General features: G+C 32.9%; 4 protein-coding genes across 5 annotated transcripts; 2 read left to right on the top strand and 2 right to left on the bottom strand.

Moving 5' to 3' along the window:
• Positions 1-209: 209 nt before the first annotated feature.
• Positions 210-3,557, top strand: LOC131633116 (ATPase GET3A-like). Its single transcript, XM_058903827.1, has 7 exons — positions 210-680; positions 919-1,043; positions 2,312-2,462; positions 2,581-2,691; positions 2,838-2,976; positions 3,062-3,177; positions 3,268-3,557. The coding sequence occupies exons 1-7, from the start codon at positions 429-431 to the stop codon at positions 3,436-3,438; spliced, it is 1,065 nt and encodes a 354-aa protein (XP_058759810.1). The 5' UTR covers positions 210-428; the 3' UTR covers positions 3,439-3,557.
• A 2,118-nt stretch (positions 3,558-5,675) lies between these two features.
• On the top strand, positions 5,676-8,127 carry LOC131633076 (ubiquitin-related modifier 1 homolog 2-like). The gene is made up of 4 exons (XM_058903785.1): positions 5,676-5,843; positions 7,274-7,355; positions 7,451-7,533; positions 7,678-8,127. The coding sequence occupies exons 1-4, from the start codon at positions 5,821-5,823 to the stop codon at positions 7,793-7,795; spliced, it is 306 nt and encodes a 101-aa protein (XP_058759768.1). The 5' UTR covers positions 5,676-5,820; the 3' UTR covers positions 7,796-8,127.
• Positions 8,128-12,827: 4,700 nt separating this feature from the next.
• On the bottom strand, positions 12,828-15,545 carry LOC131633080 (zinc finger CCCH domain-containing protein 48-like). Of its 2 annotated transcripts, XM_058903789.1 has the most exons (8): positions 15,438-15,545; positions 14,546-15,007; positions 14,245-14,430; positions 14,035-14,136; positions 13,729-13,884; positions 13,460-13,639; positions 13,220-13,317; positions 12,828-13,121 (listed from the first exon to the last, which is right to left on the bottom strand). In XM_058903789.1, the coding sequence occupies exons 2-8, from the start codon at positions 14,999-15,001 to the stop codon at positions 12,974-12,976; spliced, it is 1,326 nt and encodes a 441-aa protein (XP_058759772.1). In that variant the 5' UTR covers positions 15,002-15,007; positions 15,438-15,545; the 3' UTR covers positions 12,828-12,973. The 2 variants fall into 2 exon arrangements, with proteins under 2 accessions (XP_058759772.1, XP_058759771.1); XM_058903788.1 differs by having other exon boundaries at positions 14,546-15,531.
• Positions 15,546-24,903: 9,358 nt separating this feature from the next.
• On the bottom strand, positions 24,904-27,423 carry LOC131633082 (uncharacterized). Its single transcript, XM_058903792.1, has 3 exons — positions 26,286-27,423; positions 25,776-25,878; positions 24,904-25,672 (listed from the first exon to the last, which is right to left on the bottom strand). Exons 1-3 carry the CDS (start codon positions 26,955-26,957, stop codon positions 25,125-25,127), a joined length of 1,323 nt encoding a protein of 440 aa, XP_058759775.1. The 5' UTR covers positions 26,958-27,423; the 3' UTR covers positions 24,904-25,124.
• Positions 27,424-27,815: the final 392 nt, after the last annotated feature.

The following is a 27,815-nucleotide window of genomic DNA, read 5'->3' as shown; positions in this document are numbered from 1 at the left end:
AAACAAATGAAAAACTTGAAAGACTAAAACTGGGCATTTAAACTTATAGAAATTTCATATTATATCATTTTATTTAATTGAGAAAATAATGAGTTAAATATATCTTTTAGTTCTTATTAAATTTAATTAAATTTTAATCTTTCATAATATTATAGAAAATAAAAATATGTTTAACCTAAAATATATTAACAAATTTTAAGGTAAACAATGGTTCTACTTGATAACACAACATCTCGATTTCGATTCTAACTCTCCAAAATCTGAAAACTCATTCATATGTTCAATTGTGTTGAAAATCCAAAAACAAACGAAAAACAAATAAACCAACGCTCTTTCTTCTCTCTCTATCGAAAAACCGTGTTGTGTTGTGTGTTGTGTTGTTGTACTTTGATTATTTGATTGATTCATCAAAGTACAGCGAGAGAGCTATGGAAGATCAACCTCAAGGAACGTTACAGAACGTTCTAGAACAAGAATCTCTCAAGTGGGTTTTCGTTGGTGGCAAAGGCGGTGTTGGCAAAACCACATGCAGTTCCATCCTCTCTATCCTTCTCGCTTCTGTTCGCTCTTCTGTTCTCATCATATCAACCGACCCTGCTCATAATCTCAGCGATGCTTTTCAACAGCGCTTCACGAAAACCCCTACTCTGGTTAATGGTTTCTCCAATCTATATGCTATGGTTCGTTCTTTCACGAAAACCCCTTTTGTTAAATTTTGTTTTTTTGTGTTTTAAAGTGATCAATTTTGTTTTTTTTTGTGGTGAATAGTTGAAAATTGAACCCCTTTGATTTTATTTTTGTGAATCTTGATAGGATCCTTTTGTCAATTTTTGATTTTTGTGTTGCGAAAGTGAGAATAATTGAACCCCTTTTGATTTGATTTAGATTGGTTTTGTTTTGTGATGTTGCCTTTGGTAGGAAGTGGATCCTGCGGTGGAGCATGATGATATGGGTGGTTCTGATGGGATGGATAGTTTGTTCTCTGAGCTTGCTGGTGCGATTCCGGGAATTGACGAGGCTATGAGCTTTGCTGAGATGTTGAAGTAAGGATACTGTTACTTGTAACCTTATTGAACATGATTTTTAATCTGATTGTTGAAATTGTTTTTTGTATGGATCTGATCGTAATTAGGGCCTTTGGCAAATTAGCACCCCAGTGAGACGGTATCCCCTTTAGGCCGTAATTAGTTATCTAGGATTCGGCTGATTGAGCATGGTTTTATTCGTTGATCCTCAGCCTCTCAATGTGTACGACTCCACTGAAATTGTTTGAGTTACGTGAACATGTTGTTTATGATAGAATAGACTAGTGTTTAGGTTTTGGGAAATCTCAGTGATTTGAGTTAAAGCTCGTTGATGCTAATTGTACGTAATAGTTTCAGAAAGCGCTTGTTTTGGGCCTTATGGGAGCTTTTGAAAAACCTATGTGGAAACAAATTTTAAGGAAATTTGTATCCTAAGTTAAATATTTAGGTTACAATGATTTACCGTATATTTAGGTTGTCCACTTTTTCATGAAAGCTAAGCTACACAGTTCCTTATTTGCACGAATCCCGGTATGCATATGAATATCATACCTGCTACGCAACATAATACCTTATTGCATGAATCCCAAATATGCATATAAATATGATACTTGCTCCCTCTGCTTTAGTTCTTTTGCCGGTCCTTCTGAATCTTTACTTTTCCCTAGAAGTCAAGCAAAACCAAATATTTTAAGATGTTACATTGTAAGCTTCTGAAGATAAGCCTTCAAGAACAAAAAAATCTTTTAATTGATATTTACTCCTAATTATATGGAGTTTTTAGACTAATCTTGAGGTTTCACTCACGATTTTCTAAGTGAACATGATTTGTTCTATAACCTCGTGCTACTGTGTTCTTGAAGTAAGCATATGGTTCCTGAGAAGATGATTTTCCCACCATGTATATACTTTATAACACCTTCATACTCGATGGGTGGACCTGACAGGTCATAGCAAACATGTGACTTAAAATGTTGTCTATTGATGTTATAAAAGAAAAGGGTGTCCTTGCTGCTTATATCTAAGTAGAAGATTATTTAAGAATAAATCCGTGTATGCTAATGTTAAAATCTATAGTGGTAATGTTAAAATCTAAAGTTGGAGGAATGACTTGTATTACTTACACTGAGCTAAGAAGATATTGTTTTTCATTCAAGCATTTATTTGATTATTGATTTGCAAGTATGTGACTGTGTCATGCTTCCATTTGGATATTGAAACGTCCCTTTTAAACTTATTTTTAATATTCTTCAGCATGTTTTGATTAATAATGTCTATTTTTTCAGATTGGTGCAAACAATGGACTATTCTGTCATTGTATTTGACACTGCTCCAACTGGTCATACACTTAGACTGTTGCAATTCCCGTCAGTTTTAGAGAAGGGTCTTGCAAAGATGATGTCTTTGAAAAATAAATTCGGAGGTTTGTTTAGTCAGGTATGGATTTAAAGCTGAGACTTCTTGGCTCACTTGATATTCTCTATAATGGTTTGAAGTTGACTAGGTTCTGTTTCAATATTTAGTAATTGACAACTTTTCTTAACTTTCATCACAGATGACTCGCATGTTTGGCATGGGCGATGATTTTGGTGAAGATGCAATCCTTGGAAAGCTTGAAGGAATGAAGGATGTAATTGAACAAGTTAATCGGCAATTCAAAGATCCAGTAAGATTTTCATCTAATTTCAGTTTTGTATTTTTTTTTTTTGGAAATTATAATACGTTGTTTATTCGTCAATAATGAATTGTGGCTTGTGTTATTCATATGCCAAAATGACTTCATAATTATTTTTTATTTTTCTTCATTAACAGGACATGACAACCTTTGTCTGTGTTTGCATTCCCGAATTTCTCTCGCTTTATGAAACCGAAAGATTGGTTCAAGAACTCACAAAGTTTGAGATTGACACACACAACATCATCATTAATCAAGTAATCTTCGATGATGAAGGTAACATGCTCGTTATATCCGTAACATTTATGTTTCTTTGCATTTTCTTTTAAATAGTACCTGCTAATCTGTTTTCCCCCGGCAGATGTTGAATCCAAGTTACTTAAAGCAAGAATGAAAATGCAACAGAAGTATTTGGACCAGTTTTACATGTTATATGACGACTTTAATATTACTAAGCTGCCACTTCTTCCCGAAGAGGTAAGTTGTTGCATTCTTGATCTCTCTAACACCGATGCACGACACTAACATGGGGGATTACAATCACTTAATTCATTTGCAAATTGACAGGTTACTGGTGTTGATGCTCTGAGATCATTTTCAAGACATTTTACGACACCGTATCAACCGTTATGCAGTAGCGACCAAGTAGAGCGATTAGAGCGTAGAGTATCAGCGTTACAAAGCCAGTTAAAAGACGCCGAAGAAGAATTGGAGAAAGTGAAAAGAGGGAAGCGCTAGGCTTGATTCATTGCTATCGTTCATATGAATAATGATGCCATTATTGTAATTTCCTTTTGTTCAAATTTTTTTGTTGAACTTTACATGTGATAAAGCATCCTTTTCTGGCTTGATTATCATTTTTGTTCTATTTTAATTCCTTAGCTTTTTTCTCATGTAAACTGAAAAGAAAAGGATAGAAATTGGTGAGTGTAGTTTAAGTTGTTTCGGGAATATTCTTTACTTGTATCTTTCATACTATTATGAGTTGGATATTTTTGTATTCTTTTCTTGTTTGTTTTCAACTTTCCTAGTTAAGGATAGAAGTGTCATGTTATAAAAAAATTGCTTGATTTGTCAAGTAAATCATTCAAAGTGGGAGGAGTATCCCTTTTCTTCAGCATCAATCGATCATGAAGGAAAGTCTTGCGACATAAAAAAACTTCCACTTCAGAAAAATTGAATGCAAGACTTGCATCACCATGAAAAAAAACTACTAAATAAACCTAGTAGGCATGTTTCAAATAAATTTTTTGCATTCCATAGGAGTATCCGATGCAATTGGCTCTTCCGATTTTTATTTTATTTTAATTAGTTAATAAAACAATTAAATAAGAGTTAAAAGGTAGTGCACTGACAGTGTAAAAAATCTTTACACTGTCATCCAATAGAAATATTTTATTCTGCCATATCATATCAGTAACTTAAAATTTACAGTATGACTTGGCACTTAACAAAGTCGTGATTGATTGACAGTGTAAAGCTTTTTTAGACTCTCAGTGCATCACTCCTTTTCTCATTAAATAAAAAATAATGTTTAATTTAAATTAGATTACATGTGAAATATTTTTTTCATTAACGTCGACCCGCTTGTTCATACATGCCATCGATTTTACACACCATAAATACCTTTTTTTCATACTAGTCTGTCAAGTGTTTGAAACTGAGACCCTTGAAACATCACCATTACTAGATTTTCGAATAAATTTTTGTAATTCTACGTAGTCTGGTGAACGCATTGACATTGTCGTAACTGAGTTTGTTACCCATATCATAATAGTTGAGTTACGTTGTTTGAGTTGATGAGATTATTGGTGAACGACCTAGTCAATTGAATGACGACAATTGCGTTGTTTGAGTTGATGGGGTTATTGGTGAACGACCTAGTCAATTGAATGACGGCAGTTGCGTTGTTTGAATTGATTGGGTTATTGGTGAACGACCTAGTCAATTGAATGACGGCAGTTGCGTTGTTTGAGTTGATGGGATTATTGGTGAACGACCTAGTCAATTGAATGACGACATTGAATGTTTTGTTGGGGAAAAGAAGAAATGGTAGTTATGGTGTATGATAGCCATATGGTTGATGGATGTTTTGGTGTTGTGATGTTAGAGTGTTTTAATTATAGTAGGAAATGTTGGTATTTAATATATATATATATATATATATATATATATATATATATATATATATATATATATATATAACGACTTTTGGTTACAACAAAACGAACATAAATACGTCTAAAACAACAACAAAAAAACCTAACACCACAACATATCTGAGATATTACAACAACCAGAACAATATCATCTAGTGCAAACATCATATCCCAACATCATTGTCATTTTTAACTCGAAACTCCGGATGTTTCAAAAACGCATCTTCATCATAGGCTTGATTCTCGAAAAACAAACATGTCCATTTCTTTTAGTAAGCATGTTAGAACAAGTGAAAAAAAAATTAAGGAGAAAACAATAAGAGGTGAAATAAATGGTGGAATGCACATCTATGTATACTAAAAATAATCCCCAAGTATCCAATAGAATTGGTTACTGTTCATACCTTTGTAATGTTGTCCCTAATTTGATTAACTACACCTATAGTAATATCGTCAATTCAATAAACTACTCTTCTTAATTTTTAAATATTGTCGCATTTTAAATATGAATACTTTAAAAATTAGTTGCGAAAGATAGTTATTTGGATATTTTTATTGTAAAACATGATTATTTTTTTTAAAAAATTTCAAAACTATATAGTACTTTTAAAAAACTATATCTCTTTTTAAACAAAATATTTTTTAATTATTTTTCTGCTCAAAATCAGTTTTAAAATTCAATTTGTAAAGTAATTTCAGAAAGAAAAAAAAAACACAATCAAAACAAACCCTCCATTTTTATGTTTTACAACTCAAAAAAAAAAAAATCCATGAAACGACATCGTTTCAACCTAATGTTTTTCCAAAAAAAGGCAAACCGAGCATAAAACCCTAACTCACCGCGATCGTGGAAGATTTTCCCTTTCACCGTCGCACCCAATCGGAGTACACTCTCTGCTGCAGCCACCGTCGCACGAGCACGTCAAATTGCAGATTTACTCACCAAACTTCATTGTTCAAGATGCAGCTAACACTTGAGTTCGGGTATGTTTACGTTAGTTCTGTTATTACAATTCTCTGCTCGTAACGTTTCTTCAATTTTCACTTGTTATGCTTTATTTGTTCACTCATATTCTCTTATTTTATGCCTCATGTTTATCATACATAGCTTACTAATTCAATAAAAAGATGAAATTTTTAGAATATATTTTTAGTTAATGAGACTAAAAGCTGAAAACTTGAAAAGATACATGCTTTAGGATGAAAAGGGTAGATGGAAATTGAAGTGATTGAATGAAACCACTTGTCTTGGTTATTGATTATACTTTCAATCTGAAGTGTTGGTTGATGCTATATACATAGCTCACTAGCCTTGTCTTTAGGGATAAAGATGCTTTAACAAGTGTTATTAAGCTTGATGCGGTCCTCATATTCATCAAGGAATGGGCTAAATGGTTAGTGATAATCCTGCGAAAAAATATAATCACGTTGTTTTAAATAAATGACTGCAATCTAGACCATCGGATAATGGTATTTTATGTTGACGAAATTGCAAACCTGATCGAGGTTGCATTGGCCATATTTGACTGTGATTCTGCTTAATATCTAGGATCACTACTTGACAGCAATTACTATTTAAAAACCTGCCCGCAAAACCGAGGTACAATTACTAGTATACAGAGCATGATACAATTATGTTCAAAATGTAAAATTCGAACTCCAATTTCTTTATTTTGAAATTAGAAACTTAAGGATTGCCCTTATTATCTATACTTTAATTATTTGCTTTGTCCTTTACCTTTCACGAGCTTTACACCTTTTTTCTTCCTTTTTATTATAGCCAAACCTTTTTTTTAAGTTCATGATTTGGCTGGTGTTAACCTTACCAAGTCTTTTGGTGGAAAAGCTGAACAAGTCAGATTTTGTTGCATTGCACAAGTTCATTCATGTAACTGGTTTGACATGTTATTTGAACTGATTACATATTTGGTTTATCAGCTCAATTGGCGAAACTTGTCAGTCTAGTTCTCTGTAGCACTCAAAATGGCGTGTCCGACACCAAGACTTGTAGTTACACTCAATTTATTCATTTTTTCAAATTACTATCGGTGTCGACGTGTCGGTGTCGTGCCCGGTTCGTTGTCTGTGTTTGTGCTTCATAGGTCTAGTTTGAGTTTAATGGATAATTATTTATGATTTTCCCTGTATACTGAGTTTTGTGTTTTGGTAGACTCGGAAGAGTGATTCAAACCTAAACTCTATTGTCTTGCTAGACATACTGATATCTCAATTCAATATTGTTGATATTACTACTGTACTAATACCCAGTTATTTTAGATATAGATTTTACCACTTTATCTTATTAGTTTGCTTAGGTGGGTGACTCAAAAGCCATTTGGTTTTTGTGTAGTTATCTATATCTGAATTAGAAATTTTACTTTTGCCTGGTTTGTTAAAATGGTTGAAACATACAGAGGGGGTTTGGAGCTTCTCTGTGACTCCAAGAAGATTCACCATGTCAATGTGGAATTTGAACCAAAAAATGGAGAAGGCAAGGTAGTACTATATGACTTCAAAATTATTGGTTTATTGTTTTTTTCCACACACTTCTATGCTTGACATTCTTAAAACTATTTCTTTCATACTTCCAGTTAACCATGAGAGAATTGCTTTCTTGGGTGCAAACCAACCTGATTAAGGAGAGGCCTGAAATGTTCATAAAAGGAGATACTGTGTAAGCTTGACGATATACATATATCTGAATCATGCATAATTACATTTATCTGATTACCTATTACTGAACAGACACGTGAAATGTGTAATATTATCATTACATGGATGCTGAACTTTTTTTTCCTGTCCGTGATTTGTGTTATAGGAGACCTGGAGTTCTCGTGCTTGTGAACGATTGTGATTGGGAGCTAAGCGGTCAGCTGAATACAACACTGGAGGAAAAAGACGTTGTGGTCTTTATATCAACATTGCATGGTGGTTAGTATATAGGTGATAAAATATTTGATGAAGGAATTATATCATAGTATAATAATGAAGACAATTGTTGGAGTGATGGTGAACCTTTCCAATTAAAATTTGGCAATTATGTTGCTGAATCAACTTACAAATGATAGTATGCTGTATGCACTGAGTAGCCTATAGTTTCACTGATATAATATTTTGCTATCATATTTTATGGCTTTTGGAAAAATGTAATAGAAATTTTATTGCTGTTTATTTGCATATCACATGTTTTGCTTATCAAATTTTAAACTCCTGTAGAACCTGGATGATGAATATCTAATTACCATGTACAAAGCGTTTGTTAACAGGTTCATGACCTTGCATTTTTTGTGGGTTGGCACATTGTCTTTGATCTTTCATTAGTTTTTTCATTAATAGACATTCTTCTCCTACTGACAACACTCTATTACACGGCAACACCTTATTAATTCAAATTAGTCAAAATTAGTGGTTTCAATGTTGTTCAGTTACAATGATTCCTTCACTCTGGCAAAATTAGTGGTTTCAATGTTGTTCAGTTACAATGATTCCTTCACTCTGGCATCTTATTCGACATGCTATCATTTCCATTCCAACTCGTGTTTGGTAAGTATAGAAATACTTTCGATTAATTTACATTAAAATATGTGAATGATAATGGAATGTTGTATAGGATAAGATTTTTTCTTATGAGAATGTTAGATTTTCATCCTTTAGTATGAATGTATATCATGAGAACAAGTTATTTGTATATAATATTAGTAGGAATACAAATTACACGGGATTAAATTCTAAAAACCTAAAATAAACTTGCGAGTATGCCATACCTTTTTCTTTTCTTAAATTTCTAAAATTTGAAAATTGACTTATTATTGGCTTAGTGTGTATTTAGTTGTTTTTTTAAGACGTATTACGTCACTGTCTAAAATTATGCAAGTAGACTATCAACTATGAAGTCCACAAGATAAAACAACTAAATTAAGTTGTTTAGTTGTTTTATCTTGTTCGGTATCATAAAAGATAGAGCGAGGAATGAAAAAATCAGAAGCTTTTGGTGTGATTTGAGAAGTAATAGGCAGTGTTTTAAAAACCGGACCGGTCATCGAACCGGTGAGGGTGTTGGGTCACTGGTTTATCGGTCGAACCACTGGGTCACTGGTCGAACCGCACGATCAAACCGGATTAAACCGGATAACTCGGTTGAATAGACCTGTCATTATATAGGTATAAAACCGGTCGAACCGGATGATTCAGTCTCTAAAAAAATATAATTAGCTTTTAAATTTTTTAAAAATATCATATCATAAATTCACAATTTCATAACTTAAATTCAAATTTTAAACAAATGTATCACACATAGTAAAAAATTACAAAGTCTAATTGCAAACAAAGTTTAATTACAACATAATCTAAACAAAATCTAATTACAACATAATCTAATTGAATAATTTATAACAAAATAACTCTAATGTGTACCAAATTTAATTAAAAATAGGATCCTCCTAAAAAGAAAATCAAATAAAATTCAATATGTTTATGCTATTTAAGAAAATTTAATAGAAAGATAACAAATAGACAATAAAGTTTTTAATTTGTCACTAAAAAACTATGTGAGAATGCTATTTAAGTAATACACTACTAAATATATTAAAATAAAGTTAAAAAAAAAAGTTTAAAAGAAATGTTAAAAAAAAGTTAAAAAAAATTAAAAAAAAAAGTTTTTAAAAAAAAAGAAAAAAAAAGCAATTAAACCGCCGGTTTTCCGGTTTACCCGATTTTCCCGGTTTTTCCGGTTTTCACCGGTTCTCACCGGTTTAATGGCATATCTGATCCGACTATTGAACCAGACCGGTTACCTGGCCGGTTCCCGGTTCGACCGGTCCGACCGGCCGGTCCGGTCCGGTTTTTAAAACACTGGTAATAGGTCAATTTGAATTTGAGAGAATTTAGGGAGAGGTCACACAACTCTCTTAAACCCTAGGCCCAATTTTAGATGTTTAATCAATACTTACGAAAAAAGGTGATGTGTCAATTTCGAATTTAATTTCCTATTAAAAAATTAAGCTTTCTAGTGCCAAAAAAAGGATTAACACCAAGTCAAGCCATAAGCCAAAACCCGACCCAAATCGAGCTGGTCAGATGAACCATCCATGGTATTAGTTATTGACACTAGTCTCTTCGTTTTCAAATTTTTGGTATCCTTGTTGACTTCTACCACTGTATAAACACTTGAAAGAAGTGAAAGTTGTCCAACGTGAGACTTAAAGAGGTTTTTCAATTCAATACCTACATTGAAACTTTAGCTTGGACAAATGTTCCAACATTAATTATTTCAACAATCTTCCACTTAAATTTAAAAAGGGATTTCAGAAGTAGCGCTAAACGCTTCGTTATAAAGTAGTACATCAACAAAGGTGTCAATAGACTTAAACCTCAACATATCGAGTAAGATTCAGATTTAACAAGAGTGATTGTAGTCTTAAACTTCATTTCTGGTTTTAGACCTACATACAACTTTTTTATGGTGTATTCTCAATAAGCTCGTGTTATACTAGCCATGCATGTCTATCCCAGTTTAGTGAACACTCTAGGTATCTATGCTTGAAATTTCATTGGAAGCGACCTCATTTTCACATTCACAAAGGTGAGCCTATCTAGAATCCTCGTGTAACTAGGTACTCCATTCCATGCAATGTATAAATCTCATTAAGAATTCAGTCGATGCTTTAGAAATCATGTTTAATAACATGTTTATTCTCATATCACTTCACACTTGTTTTTATTCATTGGACATATTTCATGGAATCTCTAATCTTGTAGGTTAAGTTACCATTATGAATGATTCATTGATCACCTTTTTCATTGATGCGTCACCGCCGTAGCACTCCACCAATGTGTCCCACACAGCCTTCGTCGTCCTTGAATCAACGATCTTCTCAAACACATTTGTATCCACAAACTAATGGATATAGAACAACGCTTTCTGATCCTTCATCCTCAGTTCTGTTTGCGCGTTTCTCTGCGCTTCATTTGCATTTGCTGCAACCTGCGTGTAACCGTCATTGACGAGATCAATAACATCTTTAGCGCCAAACAACACACGCATAATAATCATTCACCGATTCCAGTTCTTTCCATCAAATACTGGAAGCTGTGTGTTCAAGCTACCATTATCGTAGTTCATCTTTGTTTTTGTGCAAATTCACCCAAATCTCACCAATACTTGTGTTTCCCAATCCCTCCAAATCAAGAAATGTAATTATGTACTAATTTTGATCATCAATTCACTGTGAATTGAATGGGCGGAAATCAATCACACACGTCTCACTTACACTCGTGTTTCCCTGTGAATCTAACTAGAATTCTAGATACCAATTATTGGTGCACAATATTGAAGATAAAGATGAAGATAGAAGAAGAGAAAAAAATAGATTTGCAACTAACTTTCTTTCTCAAAATAGAAAAATGGTTACAAGTGATTCTCTTTCTTAACAAACTCAACATTGAAAACTGAGTTTCAGTATTTATACAACCAAACTTAAATGTAACCAAAATACAAACTAAATGCAAAGCTAAAATAAAACTGAATATGAATTACATATAACAATAACAACCACATATTTCAAATTTCAAACAGTTTCACATATTATAGTTCGAAACAAAATAAATTAAATTTGATTATAGTTTAGTTCAAACATACTACGGGAATAGATGGGTCATGGTTACTACAAAAATACTACACAAGTTAATGCATAATATTTTCTTTTACTCCAAACCGCAATTAGACCGCTGCTTCCTAACCTTTGTTTACCCACGAATCCCAAAAATAAAAATAATAATGAATTTCTCGCTACAACCACAACTTATTCATATATTAAAAAAAAGTAAATTCTCGGTTACCTTTGTAAAGTTAGGGGTAATTTACCTCCAAAGAACATGTATCAATGGAGTTTTTCCACATAAATTAAAATTTTAAAATTACATATTTATAAAAAATTTTAAAGAATTAAAATGAAATCAAAGAAATAATATATGATTTTCCATTTTTGAGTATTAAGATTTTGGTATGTTAAGTGGGATAATGATTTTCATATTGCATGGAATGATGAAAAAGAGGATGTTTAACACTTTTTAAATGAGAAGAGCTATATACTCAATGTCTTAGAATTTTGAATTAATATGTAATTTTAAAATTTTAATTTATGTGACAAAATTTCATTGGGATAAGTATAAATTACCCATAATTTTACAAGGGAAAACCTAGGCAGAAAAATTCTTGTAGAATCAGCCAATAAAATGTACTTGTATAATTTAAGTTTTAAACAAAATTTATAACAATAATAGTCGTAATATGGTAGAACATACAAAATTAACTTGTTCTTTTAAAATTTTATTTTCGGAAGCCTTCTCATCTTCTCTCTTCCAAACTTTCAAACAAAACCTTAATAACCCACTTTTTATTCAAATATCTTTTACAAAAGTAATGTGAAACATATAACAAGCTAATTACCACCATATACCTGAGACTCTTTGATTCATCCTAGTCATTTTTGCATCAAAGTAAATTTAAGTTCATATTACCAACATTCAAATTAGTTACCTTTTCTTCAATCTCTAGCTATACTTGGTTTGATTAAGTGATGTTCAACATGATGTCAAAACATCATTATTTTGTTTATGATAAAGACATCATAGTTTTATAATCTTTGTTGTCAAACCGATGTGTCTTCTATTTCTAATGAATATGCAGAGGCTCACTTACATGTATTTTTCATTTAGTTTCTCATTTTATGTAACCACACTTACATTCATGCACACAACTTGCAATACCATCAAAATAAACAAAGCTAAATTTGTCTTTTGATTTCTTAGGATTTTGCTTTTGAACAGTCTTGCTATGTTTTTACTTCCATTTTAAGTTATTTTATGCCACAAACAGAAAAGTAGGAGAAAATGGAATTGGAATTTTCTATTTAATATAAACTTCTTTTTACAATAATCACATCGAACTAACAGCAGATGGCAAAAATGGAACTGGAATTGCTCCGTTAAATATATACAAATTTGCTTTTACAATTAGCAATCATGAATTGATTGGAGAAAAAATAAATTGAAAGCATTACGCAATTCACATCAACGGTGTTAAGTAGTTGGTGGAAGAAAGCATTTGTCATGACTCAAGAGGATGCTGCAACCTTGGGCTCTTCTAACCATTTCCAGACAGTCAGCATTCCAGTTCTGTCTCCGGTGAAGAAGAGTCCACCAGGAGCTACATCGATTAATCCAACTTCTTGCTTAGCAAACAATCTACCCCTCTCCACAAACCTGTAAATCATTAATGTAGAGATACAATCAAGAACCGAATCAAGTTTACATTAGAAGGTGATGGTGATGGTGATGGTGATTGTTGCAAGTTGACTTACGATGGCAGTTCATAGAGGCGAACTGAGTTGTCTCTAGTAGAGCAGAACACTATAGGCTTATCTTTTGGATCTGTCATTCCAGAAAGTGCAACAACACCCTGTAAAAAACAGAATAAAAAACCGTTCATTCACAACCATTATAAGAAATATCAAATTGACAACTACTACAAACGAAAAAACACACAACCGAATAATGTTCAACAATGTACAGATGTTAAACATACTAGCTAAGTAACTTACATTTTCTACATCGTGTGAATATGCAACTTCCAAAGTTTCCTCCATGGTTTTATACCAGACCTTGATAGTGCGGTCTGATGAACCGGATAACAAGAAATTGTCCCAACAAAGAAGGGATGTGACTTCATCTGCATGTGCATTGAGTGTCATTTTACACTCAAATGTGTCTAGGTCCCAAACCTGAATAAAACGATGAGAAATAATTATCAAACAAAACATATATAAAGAAACAACCAACTGAGTAGAGCTAAGATAGAAGAACAAAATACCTTAATGCTTTGATCCTTGGATCCTGAGTACAGCATCTTGTTGTGAGCCCCAGCAGTCAGGCAAACAACAGATTTAGTGTGACCGCATAGGGATGCAACCAATTCAAAAGGAGAATTGGGTTTCGAGCTGCCTTTCCATGCAGAAATTACACCATCCTGTGAATTAAATAATCAAATTTAACATCAATTAACAGAATGAACAGTTTCAAAAGTAAGAGGTAAACTACACAACTAGTAGCAATTAGAGGATTGAAAATCTGATTTATCTAGATAACAACCATAAACCAATGTGTGGGTAGTAGTTACCTCTGCTCCAGCTAAGAGTGTATCATTGCCAACAGTCATGGCAAGTACTCGTCCCTTAGGTCCATCAAGAGTAAACTGCGAAGCAGTCTGAATATTCCATGCCTTCACAAAACCACATTGACATAATCAGCTTACAAGTAATAGTCCTATATAATCGACAAGACCATACAATGGAAGAAAACAATAACTGAAGTAAGAATACGAGCTTACCTTGACAATGTTAGGAAGACCGACAAAAATCCATGGGCCTTCATTAATCAAAGAGGTAGCTTCGGCACCAAGATTCATCAGATTGGCACATTGACCGGTATGGCAGTCCCATGACCGAAGTGTCCCGTCGGCGCTGCCAGAATAAAGTTTGTCTGATCCATTTGGAAGTGCAATTCCGGTGGCAAGCTGTTCACAAATATTTTAATTAAACCACGTGAGCATTATCAGTTAAAAAAGAAGCCAAAATTTCTAGGTTTTATGAGGAACTTAGAAGGAAGTGGATATAAGCCCAAGTAAGTACCTTCTTGTGTCCTTGAAGCTTTGCTAATATGGAAAACCCATCGCCATAAGACCATGAATGTAAATTCCGGCACTTATCACCATGAACACAGTTGTCATTCATCCAATATTTGCAGATGCTTGTTGAAGGGTTCTGAGGAAGAACTTGTGTCCTTTCTCTGTCATCTTCCAAATTTCTACTCAAGACCTTCTTAGTAGTATGTTTGGGAACCGACGTGTCATTTTCAGTCTTTCTACATAAGACCCTCTTAGCAGATTCAGACGATACACTACAACGCTTCCTTGCATTATGGTATGATGCAGTATCATCTCTATAAGAAGCAGTAGTCCTAATCGACGGTGTTTCACTGTGAAGAAACCTACACGGGTTTCTGTTGCATCTTCCTTGGAGCCAATAGATGCATGTTGTCCCAATGACTCGTTCAGTTCTGTTGAACCTTTTCACTTTCATATCCATATTAATCTAAAAAGAAACAACATTCCAATAACACCCAAAATCCAAATCAGCCACTTCATCAACATTTCAATATCCAATTTGACTACATCCCAAATCATATTAAACCCTAAATTTCAATGCCCAATTCGATCACATCCTAATTCAAACTAAACCCTACATTTGAACCTTGTCACTTTCATTACCATGATAAACTAAAAAGAAGCAACATTCCAATAACGCTCCAAATCCAAATCAACCACTTTATCAGCATTTCAATATCCAATTTGATCACATCCGAAATCATACTAAACCCTAAAAATCTGAGCTTTACAATACCGAATATCAAATCACCACTCATCACTAATCCTAAATCATTCAACCAACGCATACCTTGATGATAACGTAAAGCGAAAAAATTTGTAAACGAGAATAGAAGAAACCTTGACGAACAAGTTACCTGAAGTTTGCGAATGCGAAATTGAGAACTCGTTGAGCTATGAGAAGAAGAAGAGTTTGTAACGGAAAGAGAATTTTAGCAAAGAAAGAACAATGAAGTGAGTTGAGAAATTGAGTGAGGGGTTTATATAGATTTAAGATTATTTTGGGCTTTTTAATGAACCTTTAGTTTAATGTCGGTGAGTGATTTACATTAATGCAATTTACAAAATATTAAATAGCGAATCTATTAATAATTGATGCATTTATTACATATCAAATTTTGTTAATTATATTAAAAATATCAAATAAAAAATTTGATTTAGTAAATCAAATATAAATTTAGATTTAGAAAATCAAATATAAAATCATTTATAAAATTTAAGAAATGAATCTTATTTTCTCAAAAAAATAAATTATTATCATATATTTTTAAATTAATTAGTGATTTTCCAACAAGTCCAACGGATTAATAGTCCATATGCAAATGCTTATAAAAAAAATAGTCCATATATAAATGAAAAAAAAAACAATAAAATATGTACTACAATATTACTGAAATTAAACGGTCATTGTGTTATGATTTTGTTTATTAAATTTGTATGGAAGTTTTGAAATACTTGTTTTAATTTTATTAAATTGTAAACATGTGATTGTGTATGTCTTATCAATGAAATTTAGTTTATATTATTATGCAGTTTATTTATTTATTTTATAAACAATTCACCTCATAATTTAAAAATAAAAGAAATTTAATTTTAAAAAAAATCCTTAATCAGAAGATCTTGTCGGTTCGATGTCGTCTCTGATATTCATAGTCCATAAATCTAATTACCCAAATCAATTCAACTCATATTTTAATCCAACTCAATCATATTTAAATCTAACCCAAATCAACTCATTCCAACTCAATGATATTTTGTTTAGATAATAAATTGAAAATTGAAAATATGCGAATTCAATGTTTTTTATGTAAACTATTTAGCATAATTTATATATATATATATATATATATATATATATATATATATATATATATATATATATATATAGCATAATTTATATATATATAAATATTTTGCTATATCAATTTATATATATATATATATATATATATATATATATATATATATATATATATATATATATATATATATATATATATTAAACTTTAAAAATTTAAATTTAAATCAATTTGAGATATAATTCATTTATTTAATGGGAGATACATTATATTCTGTAGATTAAGTTTTACTTAATTTGTGTTTTCTTAACTTTAATAAAATTGTGAAAAAACTTAAGTATTAAATAATAAATTTATCAAATAAAATATTAAAAAAATGTGTAAAAATGTGTTAATTGAATTGCTTTTATTATTTAGAATCTAAAAATTTCATTTGTAGATCTATGTGCTTGTAGATATGAAGTAGATGATCTTGCTAATAATTTTTTTAAAAGTTTTGATGTCGATAAACATCAATGACTGCTAAAGTTGATGAAGTCGGTAGTAATGGTTCTTCCACTTTCTGATGATGGTGATCAAACTTTAGGACATCTCAAGTCTCGTCTAGTAGGAGACTCAAGATTGTATTGAAGTGCTTATAAGATCGATATATCTAGAAAAGGATCTTGAAGGTCTCAAAGTTGTGAAAGATGGGATGTGTGAAAGCTTGTCGTGTCATGAAGCATTTTTGAACTAACCAATTGATTGAAACCTTAAGCCAATTGATTGGAAGACTTTTTTAACTACCCGATTGTTTGGGACCTTAAGCCAATCGAATAGAAGGCTTTTTTGATCTACCTAATTGATGGGGACCTTAAGAATATCAATTGGAAGAAGCTTAAACGATTATATAATTGTTTATGATAGTGTCTTAATAACTGATAATGACTCCTTATCCAAACTTTCCAAAATGAGCCAAGATCATCAATTATTTAAGTCATCCAATTGATTGTGACCTTAAAATCAATTGGGGCATTAAAATTGCCCATGAATTATTTTATTTTTTGGTTCTTCATCTCTTATATAAAAGAGGCACCTCTCCTCCTCATTTCACACCAAATCTCCGAAGTCTCAAATTTCTTGGGAATTTATCTCTCTATTTATCCCTCTCTAGAAATATTTTCTTTCACTCTAGTTGTCTTGGGGCTTTTGAGTGAAAAACCATTTGTGAAGATGAAATTGTATTGGTAGTGTTGTTGTTATAAATCTTAAGAGTGCAATACTCTTGGAAAATTGAGTTTGATTCTTGAGATAAACCAGTTATAAAATCTCTATTTGGTTATAGAACTCTGCTAGAAAAAGTTATGTTTGGTTACTGAGATTAGCTTGGAAAATCTCTAATTGGTTCGTTAGCTCAGCTTGGGTAAAACTATCATTTTAGTTAGGGATAAACCTTTTTAAAATATCAAGATCATATTGCGCCTTTATAAAATATCAAGATCATGTTGTATTAAGGTTTGAGGGCATAACTTATAAAATCTCAAGTTTATAGTTAAAATCTCAAGATCTCATGGGGACATGAATATAAGGTACACATACTCTTTCCTGACTCACACTTTATCCATTTTTTTGGAATACTTGGGTGTTGGAGTGCTAAACTTGTAGGTCCACCCCTGTGTTGTCGCGTTGGATATCCGCATCTCCATATCAGGAATCAATTACTACTAATCAATCAAAATTCTGATTCCCATAGAACAATGGCGTTATCTGTGAGAATCGATAACTAATTCTCCACAAAATTCTACCATCAGATCCCTTTGGCTCCAAAGCCATATCGTTACAAGGTTGCATCAAGATGAAGAATTTATCCTCTGACATCATGCTAAAGAAATTCATAGAATTTCCCAATCTCACACCATTTCAAACCATTGTCATCGATGAGATGCATGGGAAAATGTTGTATAACAAAGATATTTTTTTCCAAGACCTCTTCCAAGTGAAAGCTTACACTAAATTATGAACGTAATATAGACCGATGGTAGGATTTTGATATCGCAAACAGATGTATGGGTTTCCTAATATTGCACTACTTTTGATCATAACATCCAACATAGAAAATCACATCATATTTGGTCTTCATATAGACAATGGAAGTTTGTGCAAAGTCATATACATCGAAATGCTCGTGGAGGTAGGACTCCGTAGAAGCCTCCTTGCATTCAACAATTTCATAACTCACCCTTATAGAGCTGCAAATCTACTATTATCAGTTAGAGAAGGAAAAGACAAAAGTAAGGCAACTCTTTGTTTCTTGATAATTTCGTGTAAGAGTTCTTTAGGCGACATTCTTGGGAGATCTTTCCTAACAACATTAGATGAAGTGGCCTCCTTAGGCCATCTTAAAGCGGCATACCATAATGATGTCAAGAATCTAAGCATCCTCAATGACGACTTAAGTTCCACAAGGTGTATCTATGAATTCATACTAAAAAACCTTCTCACCATCACAACTATGTTAGAAGAGGCTCAGGGAAGAGTCAATATGGTCGACTTTGATATATGCAAATATGAGGTCTCTTTGGAGGACAGACGTGGCTCATTCATTAAGACCAAAGCTGAGGCATTTAGGTCATTATCGGAAGGAGACTTTGAAGTCGTTCAACTTGACAACAATCCTACCAGGTCAATGAAGATAGGGTTAAAACTCCCTTTCGACGTGAAACAATCAGGTTGGGGATTGTTATAGCTACTAATAGGAATTGACCTATGATACATATGGATGTTACATTTGCATTTCTGAATGGTCCTTTACAAGAAGAAGCGTATGTGTTACAACATCCTGGATTTGTGAAAAAGAATCAGGAAGGAGTGGTGTACAAGTTACATAAATCCTTCTATAGATTAAAGCAAGCTCCCAGAGCTTGAAATTTAAAGATTGATTTGTTTTTCAAGAAGTAGGGGTTTTAGAAATGTGAGTTAGAATATGGTATTTATGTTTAGAATACTTTTGAAGGCAATATGATTTTGGTATGTCTCTATGTTGATGATATATTGCTGACTGGAAGTTGTTTTAATGAGATAGTTAAGTTCAAGAAAGTGCTGATGAATGAGTTTGAGATGAATGGCCTGGAAAATATCATATATTTTCTAGGGATGCAGACTTTGTACCTTGAGAAAGATATCATTTTGCACCACCTGAAGTATGAACTTGAACTTCTGAAGATATTTGAGTTAACAAATTGCAAGTTTGCAATCACACTTGCTGAGATGAATCAAAAGTGGTTGTATTGTCAACTAGTGAAGTTGAATACATTGCAGGTGCTTTGTCTGCGTGTTAAACTATTTGGCTAATGAATTTATTGCAGAATCTGAAGATCAAAGTGAGCAAGCCTGTGAAATTGACGATTGATAACAAATTTCCACGAGCCTTGCGAAGAACCCAGTGCTGCATGGGAGAAGCGAGTACATTGACACAAAGTTCCATTTTCTAAGGAATCAAGTCTAGAACGGAGTGCTAGAAGTTGTTCACTATAGCACTCAAAAGCGACTTGCAGATGTTCTGACAAAAGCCGTCAAGACTGAACATTTCATCAATTTGAGGAATGAAATTTGTGTTGTTAATTTTAGCTTTGAATGTGAATTAAGGGATGGTGTTTAAGTGTAATTTCACATTCAAAGTGTTTGTTGCTAGTTTGTTTTGGGACTTGTGTTGAGCTTTAATTATTGTCATACCCCAAATTTGCCCCTCCCTTTATTCATATCATTAGGTCTAGACATTTGAATCTCATGCAATCTTGGTTTGATCTATTCATAACATTTCATGCACATAAGTCAAAGTCAAAGAACTTTGACTTTTCACTTAGACATTCATTTATTCATCCATGGGTCACTTATTTTTTTACTTGTGGAATTGTCGCATGACTAGGTATTTTGAGTTTAATTTCTTGTTGTTCATGTTACCATGTGAAAATCTAAGTATGGAGTTTGTTGCTCTTATGAGAGATGGAGCTCTAGGTCTTTATAGACTTTTGTTTCAAGAGGTTAAGATTGTGATGTTTTGAGTTATCTTGTTTTGCAAGAAACATATAAAAGGGGCATTAAAAGGCATTTGATTTGGTTTCCTATTACAACAACATTACATTCACATTCATATTACCATTTAGATCTCTATTTTGTGAAACATGTCACAAACTTGACATTTCATGCATGTTTTCATATTATAAGCAAGTGTCTTTTCATACTTTCAAACTTTGTGTTGCCACCAAATGAGCCTTGGACAGTCACATTCATACATTGTCACCATTTCTTGATTCATACATAAATAAAATTCAAAGAAAATTTGAAGGATCGTAAGTGGAAACAAATGGAATCTTATTACATCTTGTTTTACAATATACAATGATCAAATTTCACAAGATACATTCAATTTTCATTCAATATTCCAATGGCAATTGGCAAGCTACACTCATGGTGGCCAAATTTACAAGTTTGGTCTACAAACGAAAAGCATATGATTTCCCAAGTTAAACTTACAAATATTTTTCCACAAATAACAACAAAAATGTAATATTCTTGCTGCTTCACCAACCTTGTTGCATAATCTTACAAAGACCTGCACAAAACATTCCAAAAAAACTTACACTAAAATAGCCAAAACATTTTCTATGTCAAAAAGTGATAAAGCAGTACATCAAAACAACAAAATGCTGTCCAAAATCCCCCCCCCCCAAACTTCATCTTTCCTCTCAAATTCAATTCTCTTCACATTATAAATTCAACCTCCCCTTCATTCATAATTCACCAAAAATATCCACTTTAAACCTCTGCAAAAGTTTCTTCCTAAATTCACCTTCACCCTCTACCTCTATAGAAAATACCAACCTCTGCAAAAAAGAGAAAGAATTAAATAAAAGTGCCTGAAAAAGATCCAAAGATGAAATATATCCCATTGTTGATGCTGCATTGATTTTCGTCGCTTTAGTATTATTGTGCGTTCATTACTTTTGATACTTTGTATCATGTAATCGCAAAAACATCAATGAAATTGTGAGAAGGGATCGTTGGGGATTAGGGTTTACTTCTGTTTTTTCTTGATGATTGCTCATGTTTGTGATGTTTTTGCTGAACCGTGAGGGCTGTAGCTTACGGTTTTCAATTTAAATTCCGAGTTTTCGCATCCCATAGCTAGATTCGAGCTAAGCTTCGTTTGGGTTAGGATTCAATGAGGGTTTAATTTTATTTCTGAGGAAAGGTTTGATTTTGTCATCGCGATTTGTTTCTGTTTCATTTGTTTAGGCGACGGTTCAAAAGAGAGACAGAAGCGTGAGGGAGTGGAAACAAACTTTTAGTTCTTCGTTGTATAAGTGAGAGGTGATAGAGAAAGAAAGAGTATCTTTGGCTTTGTTTGCGAGTTTGGAGGGAAAGGGAGGGGATAACTTTGGAAATTAGGAAAAATTGGATGAAAAGAATAGAAAGATTTTGGTTAGGAGGGTTTTGGAGCATTTGATTTTATTCCTAACATCAAAAACCCTCTAAAATAGGAGAACTCAAAAATTGCATTGAAGGAGGATTTTGGTGGACTTATATAAAATTTTCAAATATCTTTTAGATTGTTATAGTATTTTAAAAATTAAAAATATAGTAATGATAACGACTCTTTTATCATTATAAACAAAATCATTTTTTTTAAAAATTTCAAATATTTTTCTATATTTTTTTAAATTATTGTTTTCGGAAACTTTCCCCTCTCCTCCCCTCCCCTCCAAACTCACAAACAAAGTCTTAGGATTTTTTTCAATCCAATGGTGTTAAGAGGAGGAGTCTCGGATCAACTCCAATCCGGCCCTGATTTTTTTTCTTTAGCTTGTTTTTGTTTCCTTTATTAGGCTTTAAACCCTTTTTGGGCCTTACCCTCCTTCATGGAGCACAAACCCCCTTTGGACCAATAATTGTTTGTTCATTTTCTTTCATGTTTTTATAAGTTTTAGTTTTTATATTAAAATTAAAAGAGAGATTTAGTTTTTTTTTTATTAAAAATAACAAAAATATTTTCTTATTTCATTTTGTTTAGATATATGTTTAGTTTCAAAATATATTATAAACAACAAAAAGGTTTTCCTTGAAAGCTTTAAATTAATTTCTTTTAAGAATTAATTTTAAATAGGTTTGTCACTTGAATTGCTTGGTGTTTATCTTTGTGTGTGAATGCTTGTATGCATGTTTCTATGATTTATCTTTACTTCACTTAGAATTTTGTTTGTTAACAAGATAAAAGTGGACGCAATAAAATCAATCTTTTGTAACAAGATTCAAATGCTTGATCCAATGTCAAGTCAATTTTCAAAAATCATTTCATTTAACAAATCTTGATCAACACCAAGTGATTTTCAAAACTCTTTCATAATCAAAAGACTTCAAAACACATTTAATAATCAAATCAAGTTTGGTCCATAATGGAGTAATCCAGAAGGGTTTGTACATAATTGTTCAAGTTATTCTTTAAGCATTTAGGTGATGACTGTTTAAGCCTTTGGTTGAATGCTTGGATTCCATTAAAGACCCCCTAAAAATCGATTCATCTCACCTTTTCACAAAACACTTTAAAATCAATCTCAACCCATCAAACTTTTTTTCTCGCCCCCGTGCAATCGAAGTCCTTTTCACAAAGAGTGATTCATACATTGCTCCTTAAAATCAACCAACAAACAATCATTTTTACCCCGAACTACGAATGCTCTGACTTTCCCATTGCACGAGGGAATACATAGGCACAAGATGCGATGTCTTGGCTAGCACAATAATAAAAAACCTAAAAATCCTATTTTTTTCTCCTCATAAGTAGAGATAGCAAGTAAACATCACGCTAACATTCGATCACTAGACTGACTAAATGGGTCCCATCGAGTACGAACCCGTTCATGGTTGAGATGACCATCTTATCCATCTTTTGTGTGTTTTATCGATATTTTCCCTTTCCTTTTGGAGTAAATAAAATTTGGTGGCAACTCTGTTGTACTTTGAGCGGGCAAACGCTCGTGTATTTCTCATGCCGCGATAATTGTTTGGCCCAATATGTGTTTTTTTATATATATTGCATTTGCTTTGTAATTGAGATATAGATCATTCATTGTAACCGTTTTCCAATTGAGTAGAAAGTTTGTTATAACTGTTTTCTCTCCTTCCCTCTTCATCTTGTTCATTGAGCTCCAACACGATCTTCTTACAGTTCCAGAGCAGAACATTTTCATACAGTTCTAGAGGAACAATATATGCATATAATACGTGTGTGCACGTACGCTTATGTATTGGCGAAGCCAGAAAAATTATGAAGCTTGAGCAAGTTTTCACTGGCTTCATAATTTTCTACCAAGACAGTATTTGACATAATAATTTTTTGACAAATCGTAACACATAAACGCTCTTCAAAAAAAATGATTAAGGCTCTTGCAAATAAGAAGAGGAAGGAAACCCTTCAAAGGGTGTCCCAATGTGTTATACAAACATTTTCTTGAAGAAGATTCATTCAAAAGATCAACGTAAAGATTTAACCTCTCAAGTGATTAAGTAACTTGATCAAGGGATAACACTGGAAATACAAAATGTTATAATTTTCAACTCAAAAACATATAATATGTTATGAATAAACAACTTATATAATTATAACATAGCCATTTATCATAAAAGCAATCTTGTATAATAAACTAAGAAACCTTCTCTGATGTCATCCATTGTTTCAATTCCTTCAACACGAGTTCATATGAGTTTCTAAACATATCAATCTGCAAAACAAAATCGCATCGGTTAATTAAGAGTTGAACTAACTTAAACATGAAGATAAGATTTGAATGTAAATTAATTACCTCGAAAAAGACCGTTTCAAGTGGCGGTTTAGCAAGGTTGGAACGAATAGCATCAATGATTTGATCCCCTTGTTCAACCATCATTTATAAAAGGGCTTTCACCTTTTTTTCTTCTACATACATCTTCACGTAACATTCATAATTTCAACAACCTCACAACCATAAAAAAACTTAATCGACAGTTCACCACAAGCTGAAACAGAAAAAAAGTGAAAGAACTTGGTTGAAACTTTTCATCAAACACCTTGTGTGCAAGATGAAAAAATCTTCACTTTAAAAGTATTTGGTAGCAAGAACTGAGCATCAATCATAAACGATAACACAACTACGATTGAGCAGCCAATAATCAAACAGAAGAGAAGAAGAGGAATACCAAAACGCACGAATACTTGTCTCACTAGATTTGTCGACAGAAATGCGAGAACAATCTTGAAGCGTGGCCGGACAGAGCCTGGGCAGCTGTCCTACCTGACCAGTCGTTGGCTCCACCACTGCGCACATATGTGCGTAATTTTAACTTAATCTATTGTATGACAAACCAGCGCAAATATGTGTAATACTAATTTAATTTATAGAATAAGAAACACTTCCAACAATAATTATAAAAAAAGAAATGTATAAAGCACATATTTATTAACTTCTTTACATATATGTGGAACAATTAAAGACTTCTGAAGTACCTGCCTAAAAAAAGAAGGCATGAGTTATGCCTTGAAATCCTTCAATTGATTTACATATATGTACCATTACAGCCCTTGTGCAGCAAATCTAATCACCCTTATTCAAGAGCATCATAAATTGTGAGTTGTATCCTAAATTACTACAAAGGCAATCCATGTGCAGTTGGTGAGGGTCTCATAGGACTAGTATAGCATGGTCCAAAGAAGGTTCCTAGTTCTCTGAACCATTAACCACCCATCTCCAAAATATCATCAACCAAACTATGCAATATAGCTTCTTCAATCTCTAAAACCAATTCCTCTTGCTCCTCCTCAAACCTACACCACCTATTCCTCCTATCCATTTCCTTGATATAAGCTTCTTTATTAACAAGCACAATATCATAATAATTTTCAAATGACCCATTTATCCAATCTTCAGCTATTTTCATTATCTCCAACTCAAACCCCTCATCATCCCTCTTTTGGTTTCTATTGCCATTTAGTTCTTCCTTGAAAAAATCCAACACAACTATACCTAAGTTCTCATCACAACTTTGCATTGATGAACTTGTTGCTTTAACACAATGTAGCAATTGCTTTGCCCTTTCCTCAACCCAATCTTGTTCTTCAAGTTTTTTCTCCTCCTCATCATCATCATCATCATCTTTATATTCTTCATCATAGTATGATTCCTCATCTAATGAGAGACATTTATCCAAGTTTGCAATTGCAAGGTCAAATTTTACAAGACTCTCAAATTTATCAGCACTTTCTCTACATTTTTGTTTTCTCCCTGTTTCAAATATAAAACATTATTAGTATCACTCTAATCAAACCAGTACAATTGCTAAGTTTCAAAAGAAAATCAAAAGCTAAAAATGATTGAAGAAACTTACTTTCAATATTGGCAAGGCTTTGATCAAAGAGTGAAAATTCATGTTCTCCCACATGAAGAACTGAAACTGGACTGTGTTGTTCATCTTGGCAAATCAAATCTTCCTATAAATATTACATATAAATTCTTATCAGCAAAACAATAATTCCAATAAACATAACACATCTTGAAGTGTGAAGCGACAGAAAAATTCTGAAATCTTTAGCTAAATTCGTAATTAGTTAAATAAAAAGGACTAGTATGAAAAAAAATGAAAAAAAAATTGCGAAAACTGCAGCGACAAAATAATATCGACAAATACTGATACCGATAATGTTATTCAGTATTCACGCTTTTATATAAAAGAACAAATTATAATTATTTCACACCGCGACAACCACGACGACTATACTGACCGAAATCGCGAAAGTCTTTCCGCGATCCAACTGTTTTTTAAAACCTTATATTAGGCCCCTCAACTGCAGACACACAATAAGTTTCGAAAGGTACATTGCACTGAATAATTACTCACCTTGGTCCCAACGAACGGTGCCAGCGAATCCTTGCCGACAAAAACAGAAGAAAACGAATTTCTTTTACTCTCTTCAACGCCGTCGTTTTGCGCTTCCCATAAAGCATTAAAAAAATCACCGTCACTCCAGCTAGAATCATCTTCACTACTACTACAAGTTGTTGCAGTCGTAACCGTAGACGATTCCGTTACATAACGGTGAAAATCAAACGGCGGTGACGGAACGGAAGGTTGTAAATCTCGGAACGATTTCCACCGTATGATGTCTTTGATTTTCACCGTACTGTATTCGATTTCGATTTCTCTTTCTCCTTTGCATCTTTGGCGGCGGTTTCTTCTCTTTGAGGATAGTTTTCGTGAGAGGGATCGTGGTAGAGAGAGCATGGTGGAGGGTGATTTGGTAATTTTGAAGAATGAGACGTTGTTTTTTATGGTTTGTATCAGTGTTTGAAATTTGGATGATGATGAATGTGAGTGATGATGGATTTGAATGGTGTTGTTGTTGTTGTTGTTGATTGGTGTGAGTTTAACGACGTCGTTTTGTGTAATTCTTCTTGGAAATGATTTGAATCCGCTTGAGGAGCATGAGTTTGGATTCTCGCTTAGAAAATCCTTCAACATTCTTGGTCTTCTCTCCATTGAGTTGAATCTTCTTAATTGCACCACCTCCATTTGGAAATGTTATAATCAATATGATTTCTATCACCTTGTGTGTTTTAGAAAATCGACTGCAACCGTAATTGTGACCGCAATATTAAGATGCACTATACGTCTGCATCAAGTGTCAAGTATAGTTGATAGTTATAATTGCACTATCAATTTTTATTGTTGCAATGCAAGAATTTCTTCTTGGGGAACTATTTAAAGTGAGATGGGAAAAGTAAGGAATGGAATGATAGGGTTGGTGGAGAATTGAAGAGTATGGGAGTGAGGGGATGGAGTATATATATAAAGAAGGGTGTGGGAGGGGAAGATGAAGAAGGGAGGAGGTAGGTTCTAGGTGGAGATCTCAATAATATGAAGCCATGTAATTAATATTATAGATATATGGGGTGCTACATAGCTTTGAAGGTAAGTATATAGTGAGAGTATAGTGAAGGACTATTGATAATATTAATTCAACTTGTGGTGGTGGTTGTATAAACAAATATTATAATGATTATGGTTATTATGGAGAGGGAATGAGACAAGAAAAGTGTAGAAGCGTGGATGGTTCTTAATGATTAAGATAATCGTTATAAATATTTTATGTCTTACTAGGAGTGATGTATAGAGAAAGTTGTGAATTGAAGGGTTTTTTAAGAAAAATGGAAGCATGTCGTTTAGTAGACGATATGTGGGTTGACTCAAATCAATGCGGGTCCGGGTTTGTTTGATATAATTGATTGATCACATGAAGCAATTTGGGACATGTACCAACTGATCTGTCCTAATTGTTATGCCTTTGTCTTGCTGGTAGTGTATAGTGGGGGACCCCTAGTTTTGAGTCTTTTGTCCTTTTATGGAGATGGTATTTTGGATTAGGATTTA

Source organism: Vicia villosa, unplaced genomic scaffold (genome assembly GCF_029867415.1).
Source record: "Vicia villosa cultivar HV-30 ecotype Madison, WI unplaced genomic scaffold, Vvil1.0 ctg.001069F_1_1, whole genome shotgun sequence".
NCBI lineage: Eukaryota > Viridiplantae > Streptophyta > Magnoliopsida > Fabales > Fabaceae > Vicia > Vicia villosa.
Note: the sequence above shows the minus strand (reverse complement) of the source record. Positions and strands in the feature narration are given on the sequence as shown.